The 16,038-nt window shown below is 37.5% G+C and overlaps 1 protein-coding gene, 1 long non-coding RNA gene and 1 pseudogene across 15 annotated transcripts in view; 2 read left to right on the top strand and 1 right to left on the bottom strand.

Annotated features, from left to right (window-relative positions):
- BEND6 (BEN domain containing 6) overlaps nt 1–16,038 on the top strand; it is a 55,914-nt gene that overhangs the window by 18,945 nt on the left and 20,931 nt on the right. For 3 of the 12 annotated variants that reach the window (XR_011530139.1, XR_011530140.1, XR_011530141.1), the window contains exons 2-4: nt 6,778–6,997; nt 12,661–12,838; nt 13,484–13,637. Coding sequence is in view for 6 of the 12 variants with exons in the window: in XM_070586353.1 (XP_070442454.1) it covers nt 6,878–6,997; nt 12,661–12,838; nt 13,484–13,530 (345 nt within the window). In the remaining 6 variants the exon portion in view is untranslated. Of the gene's footprint in view, nt 1–6,777; nt 6,998–12,660; nt 12,839–13,483; nt 13,639–16,038 lie in introns of those variants that run through there. The other 9 variants (XR_011530138.1, XM_008517703.2, XM_008517702.2 and 6 more) reach the window with 5 other exon arrangements.
- LOC139077522 (uncharacterized) overlaps nt 1–16,038 on the bottom strand; it is a 66,461-nt gene that overhangs the window by 17,164 nt on the left and 33,259 nt on the right. Inside the window, exons 5-6 of one of the 3 annotated variants that reach the window (XR_011530144.1) lie at nt 14,086–14,336; nt 8,276–8,475 (exon numbers count right to left, since the gene is read on the bottom strand). This is a non-coding gene — a long non-coding RNA (uncharacterized lncRNA). Of the gene's footprint in view, nt 1–8,275; nt 8,476–10,925; nt 12,912–14,085; nt 14,337–16,038 lie in introns of those variants that run through there. The other 2 variants (XR_011530145.1, XR_011530143.1) reach the window with 2 other exon arrangements.
- On the top strand, nt 7,596–8,068 carry LOC139077407 (large ribosomal subunit protein eL34-like; annotated as a pseudogene).

Genomic DNA, 16,038 nt, shown 5'->3' on the forward strand with positions numbered 1-16,038 from the left:
TCTATTTTCTGTCTCTATATATTTGACTATTCTTGACATTTTATATAAATGGAATCACATGATGTGTGGTCTTTTGTGACTCATGTCTTCCACTTAGCGTTAACATTTCCAAGGCTCACTCATGTTGTACCATGTATCCGAACTTCATTTCTTCTTATTGCTGAATAGTGTTTCACTATAGGGATATACTACATTTTATTTATCTATCCATAAATTGATAGACATTTGGGTTTTTACACTTTTTAGCTATTATGAATGATACTGCTATGAAAATTTGTGTACAAGTTTTTGTGTGGATGTATGTTTTCATTTCTCTTGGGTATATACTTAAGAGTGGAATTGATGTGTCATGTGGTGACTCAATGTTTAACTTTTTTAGGAAACTGACAGACTGTTTTCCAAAACGGCTGCACTGTTTTACAATCCCACCAGCAATGGATGAGGGTTCCAATTTCCCTACATCTTTACCAACACTTGTTATTTTCTGTCTTTTTTTTATTATAAACATCTTAGTGGATATGAAGTGGCATCTCATCATAGTTTTTATGTATACCTCTGTGATGATTAATGATATTGAGCATCTTTTCACGTGCTTATTGGCTATTTGTCTATCTTCTTTGTTTAAATCCTTTGCCCATTTAACAAATTGGGTTATCTTTTTATTATTGTGTTGTAAGTGTTCTTTAGATATCCTGTAGACAATGAGATCTGTCTTCTTCCATTGTATGGGTTGTCTTTTTACGTTCTTGATGGTATCATTTGTGAAAACAATATTTTTGTTGACATATCTATGAGATCATTGCCTAACCCAAGGTCACAAAATTTACTCCTGTGTTTTCTTCTAATAGTTTATAGTTTTAGTTCTTAGAACTCATTTAATTCTATGTTCTAAACGTAAATTTTTAGTTAATTTGTGTGAATAGTGTGAGGTAAGATTCATTCTTTTGCATATGGCTATTCCGTTGTTCCAGCACATTTGTTGCAATGACTTTTCTTTCCTCATTTAATTGTCTTGGAATTCTTGTCAAAAATCAATTGACCATAGATATAAAGGTTTATTTCTGGACTCTCAATTCTATTCCAATGATTTATATGTCTATCCTTATGCCAGTACCACACTGTCCTGATTACTGTAGTCTTGCAATAAGGTTTGAAATTTGGAAGGGTGAGTTTTCCAAATTTTTCAAGATTGTTTTGGCCATTCTGAATCTCTTGCATTTCCATATAAATTTTAAGATCACCATGGCAATTTCTGAAAATCTCATTTATTATTGAACCAGTAGTGTGAATGATGAACTTCATTCTTGTGGACTTGACTATCATCAGTTCCATGCAGATTTTCAGAAATAGAAGTTGAATATTCTAACTTGCCCTGCTTTTTGATAGCTTAGCAGTGGTGAAGTTCCACTGAAAATGTTTGAACTCAGGGCCAAGACAGTAATTTTTGTAAGTGAGAAGTGCCCTCAACCACTCATATGGAACACTGAATGGAAATTAGCTGTTGCTGCATGCTTGATAATGTTTCTTAATGAAGTCATTAACAAATTATGAGACAAAATTAGAAGACAAAACAAGGAATACATGCAAAACTTTCACTGAGGTAAAGTATTTCAATAATAACTAGTGTGTGGCTCATAATTAATGTCAACCTGCTTTATACACTTCCCTTGCTGTCAAAAGTTAAAACAAGAAATGAGATGTTCATCCCCACTCAGATTTATATTGGATATATTTTTCAAGTTCAAATTACAGTTACAGCACAGTCTTTCAGATTTCAATGCAAATGCAAAAGAAATTTCCATATTTCGAAATACACTTAACTGTGCAATTGAAGAGCTTCCACCTAACTTTAATTGGAAGTAATTAATCTGCAATATAATGACTCACTAAAAGACAATATCAAAAGAATTTAACAGAATTCTATAAAACTCTACTAAGAGATGAATATGTCAATTAAAATTATAAGCTCATATTGGGAGGTATGGACTTTCTTAGTAATGGTTGTATGATATTGTGAATATACTAAAAAGCCACTGAACGTACACTTGGTTAAAATGGTGATTTTTATGTTATGTGAATTTTTCTCAATTAAGAAAATTATAAGCTCGTGGATTAATATCAGTATATGAAACTACCTCTCAGATGAAAGACATTTTCAGAGATGAAATATGTAAAATCTTATTGCAGGTTACCATTAACAATGAGCATTTGCAATTGATTTTGATGGTAGGGAATACTTTGAACCCCAAGTAAACAAGATGTTATTTTGTTTTTAATTCCATTCTCAATCATAGATCTGTCTTACAAAAAACTGTACTCAATTATTCTTAGTATATTTTCGATTTTATGAATAAAAATTTGGGGAAAGATGCAGGGATGGTTCAACATCCACAAATCTATCAACGTGATATACCACATTAACGAAATGAAGAATAAATCACATGATCATCTCAATAGATGCAGAAAAAACATTTGACAAGATACAGCATCCATTTATAATAAAAACTCTGAATATAATGGGTATAGAGGGAAAATACCTCAACATAATAAAGGCCATATAGGACAAACCCACAGCAAATATCATTCTCAACAGACAAAAACTGAAAGCTATCCCCCTAAGAACAGGAACCAGACAAGGATGCCCACTGTCACCGCTCTTATTTAACATAGTATTGGAAGTCCTAGCCAGAGCAATCAGGCAAGAAAAAGAAATAAAACGGATCCATACTGGAAAAGAAGAAGTGAAACTGTCACTCTTTGCAGATGACATGACTTTATATATAGAAAACCCTAAAGAATCCACTAAAAAACTTCTAGAAACAATAAATGAATACAGTCAAGTTGCAGGATACAGAATCAACATACAAAAATCGGTTGCGTTTCTATACACTAACAATGAAGTAGAAGAACAAGAAATTAAGAATACAATCCCATTTACAATTGCAACAAAAAGAATAAAATACCTAGGAATAAACTTAACCAAAGAGGTGAAAGATCTGTACACTGAAACCATAAAACATTGTTGAAAGAAATCGAAGAAGATGCAAAGAAATGGAAAGATATTCCATGCTCTTGGATTGGAAGAATCAACATCAATAAAATGTCCATACTTCCTAAAGCAATCTATAGATTCAACGCAATCCCTATCAAAGTTCCAGCAACATTTTTCACAGAAATAGAACAAAGAATCCTAAAATGTATATGGAAAAACAAAAGACCCCAAATAGCCAAAGGATTCCTAAGAAAAAAGAACAAAGCTGAGGTATCACACTCCCTGATTTCAAAATATACTACAAAGCCATAGTAACCAAAACAGCAGGTACTGGCATAAAAACAGACACACAGATCAATGGAACAGAATCGAGAGCCCAGAAATAAACCCACACATTTATAGACAGCTAATATTTGACAAGGGAGCCAAGAGCACACAGTGGAGAAAGGAGAGTCTCTTCAATAAATGGTGTTGGGAAAACTGGACAGCCACATGCAAAAGAATGAAAGTAGACCATTCCCTTACACCATGCACAAAAATCAACTCAAAATGGATTAAAGACTTGAATGTGAGACCTAAAACCATGAAACTTCTAGAAGAAAACATAGGCAGTGTGCTCTTTGACATGGGTCTTAGCAGCATATTTTCAAGTCCCATGTCTGACCAGGCAAGGGAAACAAACGAGAAAATGAACAAATGGGACTACATCAAACTAAAAAGCTTCTGCACAGCAAAGGAAACCATCAACAAAACAAAAAGACAACCTAACAATTGGGAGAAGATATTTGCAAACCACATATCAGATAAGGGATTAATATCCAAAATATACAAAGAACTCATACATCCCAACAACAAAAAAACCAACATCCAATTAAAAAATGGGCAAAAGATCTGAACAGAGATTTCTCCAGAGAAGATATACGGATGGCCAACAGGCATATGAAAAGATGCTCAACATCATTAGCCATCAGGAAAATGCAAATCAAAACTACAATGAGGTATCACCTCACTCCGGTCACAATGGCTATAATTAACGAGACAGGAAACAACAAGTGTTGGAGAGGATGTGGAGAGAAGGGAACCCTCATACACTGCTGGTGGGAGTGCAAACTGGTGTACCACTATGGAAAGAAGTATGGAGTATCCTCAGAAAATTAAGAATAGATCTACCATATGATCCAGCTATCCCACCGCTTGGTATTTATCCAAAGAACTTGAAAACACAAAGGCATAAAGATACTTGCAGCCCTATGTTCATTGCAGCGTTATACACAATAGCCAAGACTTGGAAGCAAACTAGGTGCCCATCAAGGGACAAATGGATAAAGAAGATGTGGTATATACACACAATGGAATACTACTCAGCCATAAGAAATGATGAAATCCGACCATTTGTGACAACATGAATGGTCCTTGAGGGTATCATGCTGAGTGAAATAAGTCAGAGGGAGAAAGGCAAATACTGTATGATCTCACTCATAAGTAGAAGATAAAAACAACGACAAACACATAGCAATGGAGATTGGATTGGTGGTTACCATAGGGGAAGGGCGGGGGAGGGCAAAAGGGGTGATTAGGCTCACATGTGAGGGGATGGACTATAATTAGTTTTTGGGTGGTGAACATGATGTAATCTACACAGAATTTGAAATATATTAGGATGTACATCTGAAAGCTATATAATGTTATAATCCAATGTTACTGCAATTAAAAAAATAATGCAAAATTTAAAAAAGAAACCAGTAAAATTTTTTTAAAAATTGGGAAAATTTATTTTCCCTCTAGCTGTATAAGTACCTACATAATATCCTCAATTTTGCTTCTTGGCTTACAAAGCCTAAAATATTTACTATCTGACTCTTTACAGAAAATGTTTGTCGACCTTGCTCTGAGTAAGTAGACTAATTATATTTGCTAGGAGTGGAGTTTTTAATCTGTGGAGTGCTCTTAATTGTATATCCCTGATTTAGGGTTGCTTTTGACAAACATACCTAGAATCTACGGATTTATAACTCCTTGGAGAAGGTTATGCAACCTATACAACTCTGAGGTATAAAATGGAGATGTGTCACAACTTAAACACGCCTCACTGTGTGAAGTGACCCTCAAACTTCATTTAGAGGCCTCAGCTATTATTCTAGACCATGGAGTACCTATACGATGTGAGAAGTGCCAACTTAAAAAATAAATTCGCTTGGTATGTTATCCTCAAAACAAGTTTATTCGGGAATTGCCAAAAGAATTGCAATTTGGGATGTGCATGCTACCGCAAACCATAGGAAAATCCAGAAAACAAAGGAGGAGAGCTGCTTATATAGAGAAAACCGGGGAATAGGGAGGGGATGTTCTAAACCAAAGTGCATTGAGGGAGAATAACAGTTCAGGGTGGCAATGGCTTCTCATTGGCTGAGCTGTGGCATTTCTCATTGGCTGGGTGGGGAGGGAAATCTTCCTTTAGTAGTAAAGTAATTTTACTTCCTGTGGAAGATGCAAGCACCTGGTCTCTTCCTGTTTGGTGTCATTGACATCCTATGATAGGGCATGAGAGCTCCTCCTACAGGCCTTCCCCACTCCTCTTTAGTTAAGGTTTCTTTTACTAATTTCCACAGAAGGAAGGACCCCCAAAGCAAGCAGGATGTCCTAGACCTCTCCCTACTCTGCCTGTGCCTCTTGATTGCTCGTATCTTTGAAATTATTAATAAAGCTTGGTTCTAGGTAAGATCTCTGACACTTATGGGTCAGATAGGCAGTCCAGTCCCAGATGTTAGCTCAAGTACTATTCATGTATTTGAAAACCTAAAGTAAATTTTCAAAGAGTTGATTAAGCAATTTTGGCAAAACCATCCCAAATATCATGTTATGCTTGGAGTAGAGAATATGAGTTTTTCTTAAAACAAGTAAAAGAACCATATTTTCTAAAGCAATTTAGAAAGCAACTTAGTGTAATTTGCTAAGAAACATATGTTACCTTCTGCTCAACAGTCCATATATTTGTTGAAGTCCCTTTAAGCTCATTCCCTTCTGTAGTTAAAGTTTTACTATTTATAATTAAATATCTTTTTATGAAAACAAACCAATATATGCAAGTAATAAGGATGCTAAGACCAAATGCGCTGTGTCATCTGTACCTAGCAAAAGTTAGATTTGATCATTTCAACACTATTCTACCCAAGAACTATCATCTGCTTTATCAGGTTTTGAAAAATGATTGTCCCTTAAAATTTTTACGAAATGTTACTGCCTTTCAATTTTTTTTTTCCATTCTTTATGGTACAATTCTTAAGTTTACACCAAGGAAAATCTTCCATCCCAAAACTTTAGAGTTTTTAGAAAAAAAGAAACTTTTAAGCAGTTCTTATTGATCTCCCTTGGAATATTTTGTTCCTGATGAGATCTACTATTATTAGTGTCTTTTTCCTAAAGATATATAACTTCAGTCCTCTGAAATACTGTTTGCATAAATTTATAATGTTTCTACTTTGTTTTTTAGACTTCTCATAACTGACAAGAAAAAAATTATGAAGACGGAAACATTTTACAATATTTGATTTTATAAGTGACAACTCACTGTATATCACATGCTAGAAACATGACACGCTTGTGATGATGATGAAATTGAAAGACTTTTTGAATCAAGTGAAAATGTGTACTAAGTTGGTCAGTGGGAGAAAGAATGATACGAAGGTTTAGTAAAAGTGATTTACTTGAGTGGTTAGTGCCATTATGTAACCTACAGTTGGAACTACACTGTATATCCCATTTTTTGTTTGTTTTTGTTTTATAAGGAAAAACATTAACTTTTAGGCTACGTCCAGAATAGCATCATCTACATGGGCATTCCCTCCTCCTACAGTTTCAGAAAACCTTTGGTGACTAACTGAGAAAATGCAGAAGATCTTGCAGACAGATGAAATTACTGATACCCAAGCTCTTAGAAAAGGGAAGAGGAAAAGGACGGAGACAATGGACTCAGAGAACGCAAATTGTGACATGGATAAAGGACAGGTGGGTGTTCTGTTACCTTGATATAATTTTATGATCTAGGTCCTCCATAATTCCATAATTCCTTTCATAATTTATTAGTACTTTCCCCTCTTCTATTAATTTATTCTTCCCTTTAATTATTTATTCAACTGAGGGAATAAAATTCCATAGTCTTTTTTTAATGTTGAACAAGTTGAGTTAGAAACATACTCAAAAGACATTTTACCTGCTTCTATTTAAGTATGGCCTATTATGCCATTGTTCAAACTTTCCTTGATATTCTGGGAAATAAAAGGTGAGAAAACTGTCAGAAAATATTTTTTCCTCTCAAAAAATACCGGAGACATTGGAATACCTCTTTAAGATTTTCTGTTTGCTTTTCTTTTTACTCCAGTTGATGGCCCATCCTCATCACTGGTTTGGTCAATGGCCTCTTTCCTATTTTTATTTATTCATTCATTCCTTTTTGATCTGAATTCCCCTCTCCCATTCTCCTCCTACACTTTGGACAACCTATCAATGTGTTTATTCTGTATCTTTTTATTTGTGTGTCTTTGTAACAGATGTAGTATTTTATGGGCATGCATTCCTATTTAATTTTTGAAATAATATGTACATTCTCACGGTTTAAAATACTTTTTAGTCTCCTGGGGACGGTGCCTAGAGGCATTCAGAATGGTCCAGCATTTGGCAGTCTGTTGCAGGCTAGCCAACAATATGGCCTCTAACAAAACTAGGCTATTTTGGACCCCCAGTAGTAGAATTATTTTATACCTTTATACCAAGAAAGCTGGGGAAGCACCAAAATCTGCGTGTGGAGTGTGCTCAGGCCAACTTTATGGAGTTCATCCCTGAGACCTAAAATTCTTATGAGGTTATCTAAAACAAAAAACATGTCAGCAGTGCCCACATTCCATGTGTGCTAAACGTGTCCATGACAGGACCAAGCATGCTCCTTATTGAGGAGCAGATATCATTGTGACAGTGTTGAAGGCACAAGCACAGAATCAGAAAGCTAAATGTAAAAATGAAGCTTTTTTGCATAATAAAAAAGTCAAAGGCTGCTATATAGATATATACATAGATATATAGATAGATAGATATATTTTTTAAGGCAAACAGTGAAAAGTCCCACTCTCATCCCTGTCTCACATCCACCCTGTTCCCACCTCCCACCCTCCTACTACAGGGAACCATACTTATTGCTTTCTTATTTATCCTTCCATTGTTTCTTTGTTCAAATAAAGCAAATGCAAATATAGATATTCTTATCCCCTTTTTGTATGAAAAGTCACTTACCAGATATGTTCCTTTGTACTTTGCTTTTTTCTTAACATATTTTGACGATCTTTCCACTAGTATGCAAGAACTTTCTCTTTTTTACAGCTGCATATTATTCCACTGTGTGCAAGTACCATTCTTTATTTAACTAGTCCCCTGTGATGGATGTGGCTTGTTTCCAATCTTTTTCTTTTCACAGATCACACTGCACTGTAAAACTTTATGGAGACATCAGTTAGTAGTATGTTGGTATCATAATATACACCTCAATCTGTTTCTGATTTTTCAGTCAGCATCTATCTATATTGCTATTATACATCTGATCCATTGTGTCTAACTCCCACATAGCACCATATTTTACTTATCCTCTCCTCCAGTGATGAACACCAGCATCTTGCTACTACAAATAATGACAAAATAAATATCCTCATGCATGTCCTTTTAAGAAACAGTGTGAGAATTTCCCTGGAATAAACACATAGGAGGGTGATTTATGGCTTATAAGTTATATGTTTCTTGCTAGTTCTTTTGCCTAAATACTATAAGATTGCTTTCCAGAATGTCCACATTGGTCTAAATGCCCAGGAGCACTGCAGGAGGGGTTCCGGGGTTCCTATATTTGTGCTTCCCTAGCAATACTTAGCATTTTTATCCATAGCTCATATTTTTGGCAATTGATGGGAGAAAATATCTTCTTTCAATTTGCTGGTGCAGGTTTGGGGGGCCCAGTGGTTCTTAAAGGAGTAAAATAGTCATGTGCTCTTGCAGGCCACTATTGATTTCTTTAGCAATTTGTTTTCCTCAAAAACATAATAGCTTTCCAAATTATTTATTCCTATTTGGTTCCATTGCAAGTCACTACAGCCAGCAATCTTATTTGGTCGCAAAGAAGCCTGAAAGCTCTCCTCTTTTTAATGTGGCATCTGTGCTCAGCCTCTTTTCTCCCCAGCTTACCTAATGGCCATATGAAACAAAAGGCTTGAGGGTAACACACTCAGTCTGATGCTTACCACTGGGCTAGATCTCAGCGTCTGGCAGAGAACACTTAAAGAGAAGCTCTTGAGAAAGCTTGAGGTCAGTCTTACCTCCTGCTATTTAGATGGCATAATTGGCTTTTTGGAACCTTGAAGATTTAACGTTACTGCACGCTCAGTCAACTTAGATTGCAGGCTGCATTCTAAATGCAGACGGAAAGAGAAAACCTTCCATCTCTGCAATCTGGCTAGCCCCGAGAAGAAGTCACTGATACACACCAACATTCTTTCTTTTTCCAGGCTCAGTAAGCACATGGTCTGCCTTCCATGTGACAGTTTTAACAAATGTGTCACCAAGGTCTAACAGGAGTCAGTGGCTTTCCAGCATGTTGTCCTTGTGCTCTTCTGCCCACAGCCTGTCCTCTAAGTAACCCAAACAAATGTCAGGTGTGGGGGATCCTGCTCCTAGTGACAAAATCTGCATTAGTTATCATGAATGTTGCAAAAGCTGTAAAAAAGACCTAAATAGAACAGTGGCTTAGATAAGATGGAAGTTTATTTCCCTTTCACATAACTGCAAGAGCAACCCAGGGTTGCTATGGCAGCTCCTCAGTGTGGAGGATCCCTCTTTTTTTTCCTTATCTTATTCTTCTCCCCAAAGCCCCCAATACATAGTTGTATATTCTAGGCGTAGGTCCTTCTGGTTGTGCTATGTGGGACGCCACCTCAGTATGGCCTGATGCGTGGTGCTATGTCTGCGCCCAGGATCTGAACCAGCAGAACCCTGGGCCGCCGCAGTGGAGCACGTGAGCCTAACTGCTTGACCATGGGGCTGCTCCCAGGATTGCTCTTATCTTGTTGATCTACCTTCCTCAACACACAGCCTCTATCTCTGGGTCTAAGATGACCACTCCTGCTCCCACCATTGTGCCTTCTTCTCTGCCAACAGAAAAAAGGAGAATATATGCAGGAGAAGGCACGCCCATTCCTTTTAAGGTCATGATCCAGTAGTGGTACATATCACTTCTACTCATAGTCTATTGGCAGACACTTAGTCACATAGCCACACTGAGCTGCAAGGGAATCTGGGAATTGTAATCTTTAGCTGACAGCTGCCTGCCCAGCTAAAACGTATTACTGCAGAAGAATGGGAGAGCAAACACCTGGAGATAGCTAGCAGTCTCTGCACTGTCCATTTTTCTTTTGGGTTCTTATCTTTTCTGTTGGGTTTCTTAGTCTATTCTGGTGGGTTTCCTGTTCTATTTTTATTGATTTGCACAAATACCTTATCTATTTTAGAAATTAGTCTTGTGGTTTTAGATTTTGCAAATATCTTCGCCCAAGCTGATGTTTGTCTATTAACTCTGTCTTCCATTGAGGCTTACAAATGGATTAGCTTTTGCTTAATTTCATTTATGTCTTGTAGAACTTGTTAAAAGTGGCAAGAACTAGACTATACACTCTATTTTTTTCCGATTACTCTCCATAGAACTATGGTCTCAATAGGCATCCTTCCGTTTTTTTTAAATCCTTCATTTCTATTTAATCAAACCTATCATTTTTTTCTTTAGGGATTATATATCTAATATGAATACTTTAGCTACTTGCCCCCATATGATAATAGTAATTTTCATGACCATTATGTATATTTGTCACATACACACATAGATATAATAATGAAATGTACACACAGATACATCTATTTGTATATTTATAAAGAGTCAGGTTGAATATATACATTACAAATCGTATAAAAATGTAATTGTATTTTCTATAACTGATCTCATCTGACTTTCAATTCTCCATCCCTTCTTGATAAGACAGGGGAAAAAAAAGGCATAACCTTGTCCATTCACAGTGAATTACAGTTAGAGTGTCCTAGTTCTTAAAAGTCCCTTCGAGCTATTAGTATAATTTCAGTCACTTCAGGATTTAAGCCTCAGTGGATCCTAGATTCTTACCCTCCCCAACTTTCTATTTTTTTCTGGGAAGTGACCCAGGTTTCAGGAGTCTTCCATAGCCTCCCAGCATCTGGGGAGGGGCAGCCGGTCCTTTGTGAGGTTCTAACTTTCCTGCCTGGTTCCTAGGTGTCCAGTAGTGTTACTGTTGACATACTGCCCATCCTTCCAGATCCCTTGGGGGTTCTATTGGCACCGGCTGCTAAAGTTTGCAACCCTGCACCCACTGCCACCTTCTGTATGGTTCTGACACCCTGTGGCCTCTGTCTACGTACTAAACTATTTGTTTCCTCAGTCCCCTCAGCACTGACCTATCTTCTGACCAGGACACAGGGACTGTTTGGATTCTCTAGCTGCTTTGCATGAGCTTGGAGGGGTCTGGATGCTGTTTCTGGTCCATTTGTCTAGACTGCAATTTTGGCCATTTCTGAGTTATGGCCCAGAGAGGTACCATGTTGCCCTGACGTTATGCTGGACATGGGGCCTGTTTAGGGAGTTAATAATGCACTGAGAAGCAAGGAGAGAGCTTTGCTGCTCTGGGATCGCCCCCCATTTATCTGGGTGTTTCTCTCATAGACCCCCCACCCTGTGGTCCATCTCCCTTACTCCAAAACATGGGGGCAGGAAGAGCAAAGACACTTGAACCTGACTTCCTCATTCCTCAGGCTCCTCCTCCTGGAACCAGAACGTCTTTTCCCTCTTGTATAGTAGAATCTTTCTTTATGTCATGACTTTATCTCTTCTACTCTAAGGTTTATTTTCAAAAACTTTATATTCCAGGTTTCTAGGTTTAGATCTTTATAAATTCTATTCTATGCTCCAATTTCCCAGATTTGGATTTATATACACATACAAAGGCCAGCTTGTTAATTTGAGAAAATTCTTTTCTGTCTCAACACAGCCTGGATTTTACATCTCAAATGCATATGTTTTCAGACTATTGTCTTGCTATTGGCCTTAAAAATGATTTTTAAAATTAAAAGGTAATCATGAATGCTTTGTTCTAGGTGAATCTTCTCTCTGCTTTCTCTCCCACAATAAACCCCAAAATTGGCCTCATGGCATAGTCTCAATAGAGAGGCTGTGAATGAGGATTTAGGGGAGAAATGGAGGGTGAGAATGACTTACAAAGATTTGAATGGGGGTCTGGTTGATTCTACTCTGTTATACTATTTTTCTACTTTATCTTTTTCACTGAAGTTGGGCAGAAAGTCAGAATCCTGATTTCCACTTCACAAGAGACGTGAGCATGAAACTTTGATGTCTTCCCTTATTCCGAGCTCCCCTGGGTAGCGGAAGACAAAGCTGAGGCTAGATCACTAGTTAGGACCCAGCTCCTCTCCTGGAGCAGGAAGTGCCTGGGAGAGCAAGAATTTGTAGGTCTGATTAAGTCCCTTCAACATACAGAACATGGGGTAAACCATTAAAGTCGCTTTGAAGCTTCTTTTATTGTGCCTTTCTTGTATTTTAGAGAGACCCGTATTCTGGAAATGCCTTTCTGCCAGGTGAGAGCTCCAGTGACGATGAAGAGCCTTTAGCAGAATTGTCGAAGGAGGAATTGTGCACGAAAATAAAAAGCCTGAAACAAAAGCTAACTAACACCCGGAAAGAAAACAGTCGACTTCGACAGTCTTTGGTCATGCTTCAAGGTAAACTTGGAGAAAATTGACATTTTTAGATGAAAGAGACAATGCATGATGAGTGAAAAGTATTTCAAATCAGCTGTCAAGAATGAAAAAGAAAATCAGCAACTTAGAGAAAAAGTCAAAAATCACATTTTAAGAAAATCTATGATTACATAATTTAATACGAAAACACTCTATTGAAGCCTCTAGTTTATCACTTAGAGAATTTTAGATTATTCCTACTCAATACCAGTGTTGTATTCACTTACTCATGTTCAGTGGATATTTATTGAGCATTTAATATAGGTCACTCACTGTGCTAGGCTCTAAAGAGAAAAGATTAGTAATAACAAATATGTTAAGGTGTTCATGATGTGCTTATCTCATCCTCCTCTGCCAGGGAAAGCACTAGAAAATGGGGCCTGTTGTGATCCATTAAAGAACCACAGGAATTAAAGATTCCATATATTAAATTTTAGTTTTGGCGTTGAGGGTAGTTGTTTGGGAAAATAATCACATTCCATGGAAGACTTATAAAGGAGAAAGATCAGCCTAAGCAAATTAAAAGCCACTCGGCATAAAGCCTTTTTGTAGGATCCTATATTATGTTTATTTTTCAAAAATTATGTTTCCCATTTATAGTTAAGCACCATGCATTACTTTGTACAGCTGAATATTGGCAATTATTTCCTATGCTGGGCAGCATTCTGTTGTAAAGCAGTAAATACGCAGAACACTTTGACGATAAATCCCTCTGGCTGCTGTGTACAGCGTGAATACAAGTGGCACGAGAAAGAAAGCGGAGACGAACCACTCTTGAAAGGTATTGCAGTCACCCACACTAACGTGATGGCAGCCTAGCCTAGGGCGAGGGCTATGGAAAGAAAGAGGACATTTCCACGATATTTTTGGAAGCAGAAATGATAGGAGACGTATAGAACATGGGGAGAGACAGGTTGACAGAGAAATGGCTGACATGCTTTCTTAAGCGTATTTATTAAATTGAAGGCTTCATGGTTTTAAGTAGAAACAGCCACATGTGAGTGGAAGTGAGTCCACTTATCAAGAAGCCATTTTCTCTTTATTTTTTCCACTTTAAATATTGCATTTTTATAACTGATGGTTTTCCTGGTGAGTTTTTTGCGACTTTCAAAGAACAGATAATCCTTATTTTTATATGATATGTTCCAGAACTTAGAGCAAGACGACAAGCTAGTTTATAAAGTTAGCATAAATTGCTGGTTAAAAGTATTGATTCTGAAGTTACAGACCTTGGTTTGAATCCCAACTCTGCTTACTAGCTGTACACCTTTGGCCATGTCACTTTACTGTGCCCTCAGCCCCAGCTTCAATTTCCTCATCTGCTAAATGGGGGCAATCCATTACGTCCTTGGTGCTACGAGGATTAAATGCGCTAATTGGAAGAAATGCTTTAGCCAGGGCCTGGTACATGACAGGTGCTCAGTAATGGTAGTTGTTATTGTCTCTGTTTTTATCAACACCAGATCTTGACACAAAAACCCTGAAAAATAAAATTATTAGGCCAATTTTTGTTATAAATTAGATGAGTAAATTCTAAATGAAAGAGTAGCAAATCAGGTTCAATAGTATATGAAAAGAATCACCTACTATGACCAGTTTCTTTTCTCTCCCACACTCCTGGATTGCCATTTCATTTTCTCCTGTCTCTGCCAACTTCCCACACCTCCTCCCATATCCTCATCTCAGTTGACGACTTTGCTTCCTACTTCATTGAGGAATTGGAGGATAAGAAGAGACTGTCATCTCCCTGCACTTGTGCTTGTGTGCCCCACTCCTGTTACTCATTCTCTCCTGTGTCTCATGAAGGACCTATCCTCTTGTCCAACCAAAGGCAATAAATATCTCCATCTCTGCATCAGATCCCACTCTCTTTCGCCTAATCAAGGACATAGCTCCAGAGATTGTCCCCCCCTCTCTCCTGCAAGATCAAGTTTTCCTCTTCTAATGAATCATTCCCATGAGCATTAGACATACTATTATTTCTCCCATTTAAAAAAAAAACCTTCTTTCAGGCCATTTGCTTTTCCGCCCTCCACCCTATTTCTCTCCTTCCCTTTATAGGAAAACTCCTTAAATGACTTGACTCTACCCACTGTGTTCAATTTTCCCCCTTTTATTCTCTCTGGATCCCACTTCAATTAGGGCCTTATTATTCCATTGTAACTTCTCTTCTCATGATCACCAATAACCTCCGTATATTAGTTTGCTGGGGCTGCAGTGACGAAGTAGCACAGATTGAGTGGTTTAAACAACAGAAATGTATTGTCTCCCAGTTCTGGAGCCTAGAATTCCAAAGTCAAGGTGTCAGCAGGGCCCTGCTCCCTCTGAAGGCACTAGAGGAGGCCTCTCTCTTAGCTTCTGGTTGTTCCTTGACTTGAGGCAGCTAAACGCCAATCTTCATATGGGGTTCTCCCTGTATACTTGTCTCTCTATATCCAAATTTCCTCTTTTTATAAGGACACCAGTCATATTGGATTGGAATTTACTCTAATGATCTCATTTTAACTTGATTATATCTGTAAAGACTCTGTTTCCAAAAAAGGAAATTCTGAGGTATGGGGAGTTAGGAGTCCAACATATCTTTTTGGGGGGGCACAGTTCAACTCATAGAATCCCATATTGCTAACCCGAAAGGTCATTTCTCAATGGTTATCTTAAAGGCCTTGTTACCAGCATTTGATACATTTGGTTATCTCTCTTTCCTCAGAAAAAGTTTCTCTATTTGGCTTCTAGGACACCACATTCACTAGTTTTCCTCCTACACTGCTGATCTTTCCATCTCGGTCTATTTGGAAGATTCATTTCATCATCTTAGCCTCTAAATATTTGATGATGCCCCAGGCTCAGTCCTTGGACTTCTTTCCTGTCTATCTGCATTCACTCCATAGGTGATCACACCTAATTATATGGTGTTAAAGTCCATCAGTAAGCTATGACTCTCAGATTTATATCTTCAGACTGCCCTTCTCCCTTTACCTCCAGGCTCAATGTCCAACTCTGTACTTGACATGACTGATAGGCATCTCAGACTAACATGTCTTAAACCACATTCCTGACCTTCTCACTCAATCTTTTTCTCTCTTTCTTCCTCATCTTGGTTAATGCTAACTTCATTGTTCCAGTTTCTCAAACCAAAACCCATAATGCTATCTTATATTTCTGTATTTCTTTTACACCTTCAC

Source organism: Equus przewalskii, chromosome 19 (genome assembly GCF_037783145.1).
Source record: "Equus przewalskii isolate Varuska chromosome 19, EquPr2, whole genome shotgun sequence".
Lineage (NCBI taxonomy): Eukaryota > Metazoa > Chordata > Mammalia > Perissodactyla > Equidae > Equus > Equus przewalskii.